General features: G+C 37.8%; 1 protein-coding gene across 2 annotated transcripts in view; it reads right to left on the bottom strand.

The window, feature by feature from the left end:
- Positions 1-2,073: 2,073 nt before the first annotated feature.
- Positions 2,074-14,593, bottom strand: part of LOC131678428 (titin-like) — a 95,832-nt gene continuing 83,312 nt past the window's right edge. For both annotated transcript variants that reach the window (XM_058958582.1, XM_058958583.1), the window contains exons 2-5: positions 3,565-4,122; positions 3,388-3,507; positions 3,032-3,326; positions 2,074-2,831 (exon numbers count right to left, since the gene is read on the bottom strand). In XM_058958582.1, the coding sequence (XP_058814565.1) occupies positions 2,380-2,831; positions 3,032-3,326; positions 3,388-3,507; positions 3,565-4,122 (1,425 nt within the window). In that variant the 3' untranslated portion in view covers positions 2,074-2,379. The remainder of the gene's footprint in view (positions 2,832-3,031; positions 3,327-3,387; positions 3,508-3,564; positions 4,123-14,593) is intronic.

Raw genomic sequence — 14,593 nt, 5'->3', positions numbered from 1 at the left:
TTATAAGGTTGGTTTTGCAATATCAATGAAATAGCTATTTGAACGTGCGGATATGTAAACATTAGTGTTTCCCATACTAATTTTCATCCAAACTTTTAGCGCATTGCGCAAATTCGGGGAGCAACCAATCGCCCTCAAAATTTACACAGTCATTTGGACCTCAAAAGAACTTAAAAAGTGCTGTGCTGGGAAATTATATATGTTGTGCCACTCTAATCGGTATTCCTGTCGGTAGAGAGCTATTAAATCTTTTCGGATGTCAACGGATACTGGTTAATATTGAAAAGGAAGATCCCTTTGTGTTTTTCAAAAATTCCGGTTGAAAAAAGCTAATTTATAGTGCAGTTTGAATGTTCTTTCCTCGTGTATGCTGGTCCAAATTCTAGGCAAGTTCTCGAACGTGTTTCATCAACTACGTACGTGAGTCGGTAGGTTTTCCGTGTACGCTGCATTATTTAGTTGTTTTTCCCTGATGCTGTACATAAAATTTAATATTCATAACAAAGTGAAATTATTAAAGTTAATTACGTCGAATGAGTTTTTGTGTCTGGGACAGTGTGTCCTACCTGCTCGGCAGGTAGAGTTCCCAGGGTACCGTGGTATCACACACTACACACACACCCAACCCGGGGACCGTTTCGTTCCTTTGTTCGCTAGAATGGCCGGCTAGAATGGATGGGCGAACAAACCCCGGCGGCAGCAGCGGCGACAGATGCTTTCGGCGAGAGCTTTCTAATAAATTTCCAAGATGCTATCCCTGGCTGACAAAAGTTTGCCCCAGTCGGCTGGGCAGCAGACTGCTGGTTTGAATGTGTTCGGATCTCAGCAGGACCGACGGACGGACTGGTTGGTGGAGAAGGGTTAAAAGGGGTTAAGAGAAGCTCTTTCATGGCTAATTGATGCTCAGGCAGTGAGGAATTTTGAATATTCAACCGAGCATGACGACGACGGTAGCCTCCAATCATATGGGCCAGTGGCGGTGAATGGTTCTGTTGTGAATCCTTTGTTGCCGGGGGAATTAGCCGGTGTTCCTAATTAAACAAATCCATTAGGGCTTAACTCAGGATTTGCAGCGTATGGTTGGGAGCCTAAGTGGTTTTGATTAGTTTCATTCTAATATCACTTTTGAATGGCTTTGAATGCTTAACAGAAATGTTCATATCGCACTGCTGACTACAGTCAGTAATATTATTTTTTTTTTCAAGCTATTTATTCTATAATGCCGGTCAGCAGAGAAACATGATTCAATCATGCTTATAATTGATACGGGATGGTTTCGAACGATAATAAATGCACCCTTTTCATTATTTCAATCAAAACACTTGATAACAATTTGAATAAACTATTATTATCTGTAATTGGCAATAAATCAACCTACAATTCTGATTTGGTACCGTGACCGATTTCCTGAACAAACACGAACTCAAGCCTATTGATCTCCATTTCTTATACCTTATCAGATTAAATTTTACAACCAACAATATCGTGCTGTTCGTTTGAAATTTTCTGGTATTACAGTGCCCAACAAACCTCTCCTACGATGAAGAAAAATATCTCCTTCCTGAGTCCGAGTTCGGCAGAATTGGTTCGGTATCATTTGCTGTCCCAATTGCCAGATCTGTCTGTGTGTGTTTCTGTATATGTGCTTTGTCACTGCGGATGGATTTATTTTCCCATCTTCACTTTTTCCCGAAAGGATTTCCAAAGTAGGTATGTATCGTCTACGAGACGAGGCGGGGATTTGATTTGAAAAGAGATTGCCTTTCCGAGGGAAATCGAAAGGTGATAGACAAGGGTTACATAGCAAAACAAATACCGGCAGCAGGAACCAGATGGATCTCGTTCGATATTTGTCATGGCTTTGAAAGTTTCGATGCGAGAATGCCAGATATCGCTTCGTGGGAGTGATTGTGTGTCCTGTTACTACACAGGTCAATTTCCCAATTGGTAGTCGGGTAATTTGGCAGGAAACATGGGGTCTGTCATTAGCCGGACGTCAAACGAAATCGATTCATTTTTCTTTACAAATCAATGTATTTCAATCAAATTACATGACTATTCAACAACGCGCACAAAAGCTTCTTTCTACAAACGTAACAAAAAATTTGGCTTTTTTATTAGACTAGAAAAAGCTGAACTTCAATATTGTGGTTTATATGCAATTGATTCGATCGAAAGTTATGAATTCGATCGACCTTCAAGACTCAGCATTTTCAAGTGTTCAGTCCCGTCATCATGGCTGTTTGAGTGGTCGAGTGATTTTAAGACTTTAATACTACTTTATAACATAAGCTTATTTATCACAAAGCTAGAACAACTCCGTTTAGTTAGGTTAGAGCAGTCAAGCGTGCTTCCTACGGTCTATGGGATAGACTAGTCCTAATAGTGCTGATCATGCTGCTGTTGTTGCTCCTGTTGATAGTGCTGGGATTGCTCTTGCTGATAGTGGAATTGGTGTTGCTGCTGTTGCTGAGGTTGCTCATGTTGATAATGTTGTTGTTGTGACTGCTCATGCTGATAGTGCTGCTGCTGCTGCTGCTGTGGCTGATGTTGCTCTGCCTGCTCATGCTGATAGTGCTGTTGTTCCTGCTCTTGCTGCACTTCTGGTTGCACATGCTGTACGTGCAGATCCGACGATTGATGCAGGTACTGTGGTTCTGCGTGGTAATTATGCTGATGCTCGTGATGTTCCGGCTGGACTGGAACTGGTACGTAGACCTTCTCCTTGACTGGCACCGGTACCTCCTTAGTGACGGCAAACTTGATCTCCTTGTACACTGGAACTGGTCGGTTGATTTCGACCTTCACCTGGTATGGGACGGCTTTTTCGACTGTGGAAAATAACATCAATTATTGCAGTAATCAAAAAAGTTAATTAGGAGTTTAAATTTGTGGGGTCGCACAATCTCAACTCACAAAACCTTGAGCTGTGGAAAAACCATAAAATTAGTAACTCCAAAGGTCTAGGAAAACAACTTGGATGTTCAACGGTTTCCGAGTTAACTTACAACTGAAACAATGAAGGGCTTACCAGTGTACGGGACTTTTTTCTCAACGGTGTACGGGGCTGGCACCGGGACTTTCACTTCGACCTTGTACGGTTTGGGCACCTCAACCTTGTACGGTTTATCGACGGGGACCTTGACTTCGTAGGGAACCTTCTTCTCCACATAAACTGGGTATGGTTTCTTGTATTCGACAGCGTATGGCTTGGCAATTTCGACCTTGTACGGTTTGTCGACGGGAACCTTCACTTCATAGGGCACTTTCTTGATCACTGTGTAGGGCTTTGGGACCGAAACTTCATACTTGACTTCGTATGGGATCTGTAGATTTGGGGTTTATGTGAGTTAAAAAGAGGTTATGCTTTAAAGAATAAACTTTTACCTTCTTTTCAACAGTGTAAGGCACTGGATAGGGCACCTTAACTTCGTATGGAACCTTCTTCTCCACATAGTAAGGCTTTGGTACGGGAACTTCAACCTTGTAAGGCTTATCAACTGGGACCTACGATGAAACATGTCTCAATCGGATTGCAAAGATGTAATCTTAGTTTAATCTAACCTTTACTTCATATGGAACCTTTTTGTATACAGTGTACGGTTCTGGAACATATTCGTTGTATTTGACGTATTCCTTCACAGTGTAGGGAACCTTCTTTTCGACCACATAAGGACTTGGGATCGGCACCTGCACCTCGAACGGAACCTTCTTCTCAACCGTGTACGGGACATGTTTCTCGACCGTGTACGGTACCGGTATCTTCTTCTCGATCGTCACCGTCTTGATCGGGGTCTCCTGCTGGTGATACTCGGGTTGATAACTGTGAACCTGAGGCTGATAGCTGTGAGCCTGCGCTTCCGGGCTTTGAATCTGCGGCTGGTAGCTGGACTCTTGCGATTGATACTGTGGCTGATAGGCATGGAAGTCATTGGCTGCCGTCGCTTCCTCCACGTACTGCGGTGCGGAAGTCCATTCGCCTGCGGATACTTCTCGCTTGCCCAGTTCCTTCGCCGCGGGTTGCTCAGCTTCTGCGCTTCTCTTTTCCACTGCCGCATTGGCGTCACTGCGTTCGGCAGTGGCCAGAGCTGCTAGCAGAGCTAGGCAGCAAGGGACGATAAACTGGCGAAAACATTTCAATAAAAAACAAAAATGATTAGATGTATGACAACGGTTTGGGTTTCAGCCTAACGCAGTTTCGGGAGCAAGCAAAAACGGCATTAAAACAACAAGGAACAGCCCTATCGAGCTGTACTATTAACGTACGACTACACTACTAAATTTAAAATAGTTTGTTTATAATGTCACGTCATTTGTTAGTATATTACCTGATCCTCACGGTAGCGATCATTTGTCAGTCGTTCTTTCCATCAACAGCTAATTATGTCTCAAAAATTCATTCAATACTCCTTAGGACTTGACACGAAATATTGATTGGAAAAAACACGAATTACATTATTCTCTTGTTTCGGCGGAAGAACTCCCACGAAGAATATGAATTGCTAGCGGATCTGATAATTGAGGTAACAGAACAAGCCCAAACGAAATGCAATCCTGGCATGACAATAAATAGACGGCCTTGGTACTTGGTGTGACAAAGAATACTATGATGTATATGGATCTAAACAAATTACTTACAAATAAATTATGAGACGGAAAGGGTTAAGAACATTGAAAATTATACGATTTTTCAAAACAAATTTGACAAAATTTGCCAAAAAGTCTAGTTATTTGAGACGCTTCGTTGATGACTTGTTAATAAAAACATCAATGAGTACTCTTTCGAACACATCCTGAAAAATGAGGACCCGAATCGTGACTAATGAAAGTAAATATTTTTCGAATCGCTGGATATTTCATTTTGCTAAAAAAAGTTTGTCCAGATTCTGCTCCTACGCAGAAAATCATTCGCGAATTTGGAATTTGCTGTTGCACTCCTTTCGCGTAACAATAATGCTCCGGATCCAGACAGAATTAAATTCTACTTGGTGAAGAATCTGCCTGATCTTGCCAAAAGACGGTTGTTGGATTTATTCAACAAGCTTCTCAAGCAGAATATTGTCCCATGTGACTGGGGACAGGTGAGAGCCATCGCAATTCCAAAACCGGGAGAACCAGCCTCCGATCATAACTCGTATCGACCGGTTGCAATGCTATTCTGAATCAAGAAAATGTTGAAAAAATAAATATCCTACGACGTTTCGACTATTGGATTGAGGCGAATGGCTTTCTATCGGAAACCCGTTGTGCGGTACTACTTTCGTCAGAAACGCAGCTCAATTTCGTAAAAAATGCAAATGGCGTCTTTGTTCTTAGACATAAAAGGACTCTGTTTCCATTGATGTTCTTTCATTGAAACTACATCAATGTGGTCTTTCACCAATATTAAATAATTATTTATACAACTTATTGTCAGAAAAGCCCATGCATTTATTATGCGTGAATGACATTGATAATTGCATTTGCCCATGCACTCTAAGGCAACTTGCGGATGAAGGCTTCTTAAAAAAACTATTACTTCCCCTCTTGTATATCAAACTGCATTCCTAGTTTTAAAATTTTTCATAAAATTTTGTTTTGCCCTTTCTCTTGTATATCGAATCCTATTTCTAGTATTAGGATAGTTGTAAAAAGTTTCCTCTTTTATTAAAAATTATTTCAACATTGTAACCTCCTACACGGAAAAAAATTGTTCCCAAAATCGTAAATAAAGTGCCATGAATTCTGGAACGTTTTTACGTTACGAAAACAGGACCATGACCAAAAATCATGGCTTTTATAATTATTAGAGGTGTGCGCCGATGCATTTTTAATCGGCGGCGGCGTAAGCGACATATTTGGCCGGCGGCGGCGGCGTTGGCGGCGTCACGCCGTTGGACCCTATCGGCGGCGGCGTGCCGGCGTGTGTCGGCGTGACGAATATTGACGCCTATGTAACTAAAAACAATTCTTGGCAGTAAAATTCCTTTCCCAAATTGGTAACAGACTTCGCAGCACATACAAACAGACGTTACCAGCTTGAAGAAAATTCTAAAAAAAAATCATCGCTCACGATGTACTAGCGACATCTGTTGAACACATTGCACAAAATGGAATTCTCGCAATCATATCAAGTTTTTTTTTTTTTCAACTGAAGCTCCAATAGTGCCCACCTAGGGGCAGATCACTTTCAGAATGTATTACAAATTTGCTTCAAATTAGAAAAAATGCATTTAATTTCCATTTTTGCAAAAACTTTGCACTCCTTCGCAGAAAAGATTGTTTAACAATCGTCCTACGCAGATCCACTTTGTTAGATGTTTTGTTGAATGTAGGGCTAGTTTTTTGTAGGGTTTTGACGTCTTACTTGCAACGCAAAATGCATTATGAATTTATATTTTGATGGAAAGAAATGCATTTAATTTCGCTGATGCGTCACAAGTGCCCACCCTGCTTGCCAAATGCAAGATAATAAATGAATGGCGGGACTATTTTACAGTTGCAAAATTTAAAGAACGAAATAGAAAAATTGTCGATGTCGCATACTACGACTTCGCATGAAATAATGATTGCAATGGACTTTTTAAAGAATGCAGAGTAACGACTGTATTTCAATAACCCATAATAATTATTTATAGTTCTATGTTTGGGAAATTAAAACGGTAAAATAGTTTTTGTTTTGTTTGAGGAAATTAATTCTTGTTGTCGTTTCATTGTTTTTTGTTTCATTTTAGTCTTCTTTATCGTCGCTCTTTAAGAATCCCACAGATATCGGGTACCCTAACACGAGGCGTTACTAATGGCATTAATGGCATTACTGCGCAGAAATGTCACTTTTAATGGTCATGTAAGGACCTTTTACTTCATTTTCCTGGTTGGCATTTACTTTTACTTCTTGTAAGTACAAAATAACGCATACGATTCCGTGACACCACATTTTCTTTCAACTTAAGATTTGCTTCTATCTAGAGTGCAAAGTATGCTCGATGTGCTGGAGTCATACAGATCTACACCATAACGAAACCTAAATATACAGTTACTATCATTCATAATAATTCCACGACTTGATGTTGGGTTGAAACTGATTACTAAACAAGTCTGATTGAAAATGGTCTGAGCGTATCTCTAGTTTTCGTAGCACCTGCACTCCGCCAATTGCTCTAGCAGATCCGGGGACCAACAAATTCGAATCCATTGCATACATCTAGTCAGATTCGATACACCGAATCAATTAAATTACTAACATCCTATTAAGTGCTTACTCGGCGATCGGCATCGTGTTGTAACTTAAGAAATAATTGTGAAAAACTCCAGCCTTGGGCACTTCGACAAGAATGAATTTCACATTTCCGGCCCATTTTGTTTGTTTTGGTTTGCCTGAGATTAAAAAGACGGTAACGTTTTTGGGTGGGTGCGGAAACTAAGTAACGCATTTAGCTCTGTGTCAAAATCTCTTCACTAACACCACGCTCGCTGATATGGCGCATTTTTTGTAATTTAAAACGACCGTTTTTTCTACGAGTGATGAAAATTCATCTCGTGTTACGTCTTTTTTTGTCTGTGATACCGGGTTGATGCAACTGAGACTGAAAATCTTTCTTGAGTGGGGCTAGATCACACGATGAATAATTTTTGAGACCAGAAATCTTACCCTCTGCATCGCCACATCAGTGCACCAGCGTCGCGAAAAGTCAAGATCATTCTGTCCAACTATTCTTCGAGAAATTTTTTTTAAAATAGGTCACGATTCAATCAATGATAAGTAAACCTCGTATTGAAAATAATTTTTGTGTTTTCAAAAAACTAGTTCACGCAAAAAAGATGGCATTATACTCAAATGTTTAGTAGGTGGTTGTGTCTGAATATGCTTACTATTTTTATGATTCTAGTTCATAACTTGATGATACATTGATTTGTATTAACTTTATTGACTAAAAAAGTCAAGAATTGAATTATGTGCAACGATTTTCGTAAATTCTCTTTGTGTCAACGTGATATTTTAGTCTTGAGTTTATCGTCGGATTTTTTACACAGAGTCACGTGTCTTATAGTTTTCTTAATTATTTCACGGACTTGAATTGTGGCTAAGTAATGTATTTTTGATGCTTAGCGCAGCGCAAAAGAATAACAGGGTTACAGGTCCTGGTAGTTTCCTTGTATCTAATGCTCGCGCCTATGAGACTGGTTGCTAGCATTTATACACAATATCTCACATAGAAATTTCAAAACCAAAGAGCATAGCGAATAATCCATGAATAATAGTCTGAGTTCCTTGAAATTGTTTTCGTAAGTATATTAAGATTATGTGGAAAATTAATTACTTCATGAACTATATCATGAACAGTTTCACGAGCTCGACGGGTAATCGTGTCTAGCATACTAGGAATCATGAATCGGTTAAAAAATCGATGAATAATACACTGTATTCCAGTGAAATTGATTACGTGCAAAGATTAAGATCAGGCAAATTATCGTAAATTTCATTACTTATATCTTGAAAGTGGAAGTTTTTTTTTAATTTGTGGACATTTCCACGCGCACGAATGGTGAATTGTAACTTATATGCTCGCAATCATAACCAGTTGACGAAGCAAGAATGGATCCATGAATTGTATTCCGAGTGTCGTGTAATGATTTGCGAGAAAATATCAAGACTTTGTTAATTTTGTGATCTAATTCACAACCACTAATACCAAATAAACATCAATATGTGATTAATCATGAATCAGTTAACGTCGTATATTCGGACCATAGACAATGTTTCTAGATTTGTGGTTAAAATTATGAGCCAACGATTGTCGAGTTCGCGAATTGTCGGCGTGGGAAAAAAGCATAGGCGGCGCGCCGCCGGTCTACCTTTCGGCGTCGGCGTTTGTTAAAATTTACCGGCGGCGGCGGCGTGGCGTGGCGGCGCACAGGTCTAATAATTATGTTCAATTTCCCTCCAGTAACGCCTGCATAACGCTTTCATTAGTGGAAATATTTCATTTTGTTTTGTGAACTTCAGTCACGGTTTCCGCCAAGAACTAGTTCACAACTTTATGAACATTAGTCATAAAACCAAAGGTTGACTTATGATTTTTTTTCATTGTTATAGGAACAATAGTTCACAAAATCAAAATATCCTGGCTATTTTTTCGTGAACTATTTCACGAAATTCGGAATTTAATTCATGAATCTATTTAATCCTCGAGAACTAATTCATGATCCCTAATATATTAGTCACGATCCAATATCCATGCTCGTAAAATAGTTCATGACATCATGAAATATTATTTATGTATTCGTGAACCGGTTCATACCTAGTATAATAGTCACAACTTACCATTCGTTTTCGTGAAATAGTTCACGAAATCATAAAATATTATTCATGTATTCGTGAACTGGTTCATGATTCCTAACATACTAGTCACGATCCAATATCCGTACTCGTGAAATAGTTCACGAAATCATGAAATATTATTCATGAATTTGTGAATTGGTTCATAATTCCTAATATATTAGTTGCGATCCAATATCCGTGCTCGTGAAATAGTTCACGAAATCATGAAATATTATTCATATATTCGTGAACTGATTCATGATACCAAGTTTAATAGTCACAACTTATCATCCGTTTTCGTGAAAAAGCTCACGAAATCATAAAATATTGTTCATGTATTCATGAAGTGGTTCATGGTTCCTAGTACATGATTTACGATCTATCTAGTATCTATTTGCGTGCTTGTGATATTTAGAAGATATCCCTAATCATTTACAATTTCATGCTACATGGTAATGAAATTTTTACGTGAACTCTATCACAAAAGTTGGAGTATTATTCGAGGAATCATATTTGTTCCATGTACTTTTTTATGAAATATCCAGCTGCTAGCGACCAGTAATAGGTACGAGCAGTAGATATAAAAAAAACTTTAAGAACCTCGAACATCGTTATTTATTTGGTAAGGTTCATTGTGATGTCCGGACAGAAAACGAAAACTGCACTGAGAACCCAAAATAGTATGCGTGATATAGTTCACAGAACCAGATATCGCGAATGAGTCTTATTTTAATGATCCAGTTCATATTGTCACGTTATTCCGAGTAAAAAAAACAATTAGTAACCAAAAAGTAATAGATCACGATATGGCTAAGAGAATTTATGAATACCATGATAAAACTGCTGATATCATGAACATTAGTTACATTACTATTTGAAAGTAAACTCTAAAATAAAATATCATGATAACATGAACAGAAATTACGAAAATCGTGACTAAGATCTTGAAATCATGAGCACAAATCACTCAACTAGTGACAAAAATATCTAAAATCGTGACCAAGATCCTGAAATCATGAACATGAATTGATCTATTCGTCACTCAAATATCACGATAACTTGAACAGAAATTACAAAAATCGCGACTAAGATCCTGAAATCTTGAACTTAAATCACACAACTCGTGACGAAAATATTTAAAATCGTGCAAAGATCCTGAAATCGTGAACATGAAGCACTGTACTCATGAATAAAGTATCACGATAACGTGAATGTAAATTACGAACATCGCGACTAAGATCTTGAAATCATGAACTTTAATCCCGCTAACGTCATGAATCGCGAATAAGCTCTTGAAATCATGAACAACGTTTGATTGTCGACTGTGTATTCCCAAATCATGAACAAAAATCACAACAAAAACTAAACATGTCCAGGGCACAACAACAGTAACCCAACCAACCATTCTAATGTAACGCCATGTATATATTATTTTAGAAAACATAAAAAGCTTCATGAATACAAGGTTTATTATTCATAATTTCAGGAGCTTGATCACGGTTTTCGTAAATCGTTCAGTTCACGAAATCGTGACCTTTGCTCCCACCTTTAAATTCACGGACGGATTTTTCCGTGTAGTTTTAAGATATCCAAAATATAAAAAACAAAATAATTTTGCACCGCCAAGCTAATGGGTTTGAGCCAATCAAATATACGAAATTAATAAAAAATGTAATGAACCACTGATAATTGGAAATTTTGAAAGCTTGTCGAGCATGAATCTCAAACCAGATTCAACCAGTGCATTTCAATCACATGTTGCAAGAAATAACGCTTTGTAGTAGCTCCGACATGTACCAATATACTAGATACTCCCGATTTCACTTTATTTTTCAACACGTTCATGCAAGAGGAGACTCGTGGAATCTCGGATCACCAGCATACACTAGAGATCAATATAAATACCTAAAATATAAATACCAAAACATTGACTGCCATAAAATGTTTTACACTGATGGGTCACGAACCAATGAGGCCACTGGCTTTGTTATTTTTAATAATAACGCCTCGATTTCTCTGAAGCTTGCAGAATCTGCTTTTGTTTACACAGCGAAACTAGTAGCAGTTCGCCATAGCCTGGAAGCCATTGATACTTTACTCCCGAGCCATTACTTCATCCTCACTCAGACATAACCTCAGCACAATTAAGGAACTACGCTCAATGAAGCTTGATAATCACGCTCCGTTCTTTTTGAAAAAGATACGAGAATACCTAATACCTAAAGCATCAACGAAGGCATGGTTCAAAGGTTTGATGTAAGTCGAATCTTTATTCGTGTGATATCTAGGCTCATGTCCAATCATTGTACGTTGAATCTTCACCGTATTGGGCTCGCAGAAGATAATAAATATGCTTGCGGAGCGGGATACCAAGACATTGAACATGTTGTTTGGTCTTGCATTGAATATCGCGAAGCCACGATCCCAATTAATTGATTCATTACGAGCCCGAAGAAAACCACCCTATGTTCCTGCTCGTGATATTCTCGCTTAACGAGATATTACATAATTGTCCCCGCTATATTCCTAGTTTTTTTTATTTCTTGCTACCCATAAACAAATTAGAATTCCTTGCAGTTAGTTAAGTTAGATTAAACAATATAGATAAAGGAAAGAAAATGAACAAAGACTACAGAAAAACTAACAATAGGTTTACTGTGAAATTCAAGAAAATATAATACAAATAAAAGTTTTGAAATGATGATTATTCTTACCCGATCAGAAACACATAACAGAAATATATCAAAACTATATCTCGCATTGTTACTTGTTATAAATTTTTGTTATTTTAACTACTAACGAGACCTTATTTATAACACAATATGATACAAAAATTGTGTTCTGATATAATCTTGCTATTTCATTCTGCTCGGGTAGTGTTAGTAGTAGTAGTAAATTTTTATTATAACGTGATAGTCTTAAGAACTTTTTTAACATGCCTAATGGTCACTATGCCTAACGTATATTTGCCAAACGTTCGTATGTCTAACGTATTTTTGCATACTGGAGTACACCCGGTTTCTAAAGATGAATGTTTTAACTATCTTCAGAGTTGCAATCGGTAAATGGTATATGCAGGGCCATAGCGTGGTCTTCTAGCGCCATCAGCAGGGTCTCAGTTTTGCTTCCCTTTGGTGTTTACTTTGATTTTCTTATTCAGTTTGACTTTCGAACAATGAAGGTGTTCATTGGAATGGCGCACTTATTTTGACTAATTTTGATGATCTATTCGCACTAAGTTTATAAAGCAGATCAAGATTTAAGCACTCTCCTAAGTCCTACCCAGGTGAGTTGAAATTGTTGAAAGTTGTCAACGCTAGCAGCATTTTCAACGAATATGCTGCGGTGGCTTCGGATTCAACGAATAAACAAGTTGCAAAATTGTAAACTGAATGAGCAGGGCTTTTACTTCGGTGGAACATAGTTCATTCGTGAATTAGTAGCATCAATAAAAATATATTTACAATGCAGTTTACTTCATATTTCCTCATTTTTCATTTAGAGCCTAAAAACTTTAACCCTTATTCCATAAAGTAAGCAAATGACATTACTGTCTACATGTATTTTATGAAGAGCAACCGCGTCTACATTCCCGCCTATTAAGTTGAGATCGATGGTGGTGTCACTGATTCGAGTTTGTCATCCAATTTCCACTTTTCACCCATTTTCCTCATTTCATTCATTCCATCCATTTTTTTCAACAAGAGTATAACATTTCAGTCATTTTTTGTTTTTTTTATGAATTTTATTCATTCCATTAACTATATTAACTATATTATTTTTTTCATACTGTTCAGTTAATTCTTCTCTATCATTTTATTTATTTTATTAAATTTTTTTCTGTTCAAGCACATTTGATTCAGTTTCTCCATTTTATTAATCTTATTAATTATGCTCATTCATTTTATTGATTACATCCAATTTGTAACCTCACTTAACTTATTATATCAATCTTATATTTTATTATATTGTTTCTAGTTTTTCATTCAATGAGCTGATCTAATATGCTTTATTCATTTTAATAATTCGATTTACATTAATCAGTCTACTTTTCCATATTTTTGCTTTCTTAATTTTTTAGTTTGATCTGTTTGTTTGATTTTCTGCAATTTAATTAGTTAATTTGAAGTTTTGATTCGTGCAGGGCTCGATAATGTTCATCCCATCTCTAGGTGCGTACCTACATCGCATGAGTTCAGGGACGGACCCAGAAAAAAAAATGCTGGGAGGGGTTGAACTTCCCATTTTAAAGTGAATATTGTACAGTACAGGTACACCATCTGAATGCATTCTTTTTCAACATTAAACAATTCCACCTTTTTCAGCCGATTTTCACAAGTCAACAGTTTTTTTTAGGATATTTTATGCCTTTTCTTATAAACCAGGTTTGGAATACAACATCGATTAAATGACCACCTCCATTTGATACACAAAAAGTAGCTCTTTTGAGGGCATTTTGTATGAAATAGGACACCATTTCGGGCTTAATCGCAGCAATTTCAGCTCGTAATTCAGCGCGAATGCTTTGAGTTCGTCAAGGTTCATTGGTTTGCTAGAATCAACTTTACTTTTCAAGTAACCCCACAGAAAAAGTTTGGTACCGTTAAATCCGGAGCACAAGGAGGCCATTCCAAATCACCATTTTTTGGGACAACGCGTCCTGGGAATTTGCTCTGCAAGAACTTGATTGTAGCGGCTGTGGTGTGGCAAGGTTCCCCGTCTTGTTGAAAATAAAAGTTTTTCAGACCTTTTTTCTAGATTTGTGGACAAATTAAGTGCGCCAAAATCCAACGGTAGCGTGCGCCGACGTCGATGGTCTCTCCCTCTGAAAAATAAGGACCGATGATTGTTTTGGAACACACTCCGGCCCAAACAGTTACTCTCTGGTTGTGCAGTGGTGTTTGATGTATAACGTGTGGGTTCTGTGTCTCCCAAATTCGACAATTTTGTTTGTTTATTTATACCGCCGGAAAGGGTGAACTGAGCTTCGACCGTCATTCAAATTTTGGTCCAAAGCACGCACGTTTTTCACTATTGAACGATCGTTTTCAATGTAAAGCGCTATGATTTCAGCACGTTCTTTTGATGCAAATCGACTAATAGCTAAAATGGCACCAAATGACGTTTCATAATTGTGTTTATCTGTCAAAATCGGCTGGATAATGGCGAAGTTGTTCAATGTTGAAATAGGATACATCCAGATGGCGCACTCTATGCTTAATACGTATTAATCTCATTGAATGGAAATCATTAAAACAGGTGGTTTTTAATTACTTTAAGTTTTTAAAGAAA

This window comes from Topomyia yanbarensis, chromosome 2 (genome assembly GCF_030247195.1).
Source record: "Topomyia yanbarensis strain Yona2022 chromosome 2, ASM3024719v1, whole genome shotgun sequence".
Lineage (NCBI taxonomy): Eukaryota > Metazoa > Arthropoda > Insecta > Diptera > Culicidae > Topomyia > Topomyia yanbarensis.
Note: the sequence above shows the minus strand (reverse complement) of the source record. Positions and strands in the feature narration are given on the sequence as shown.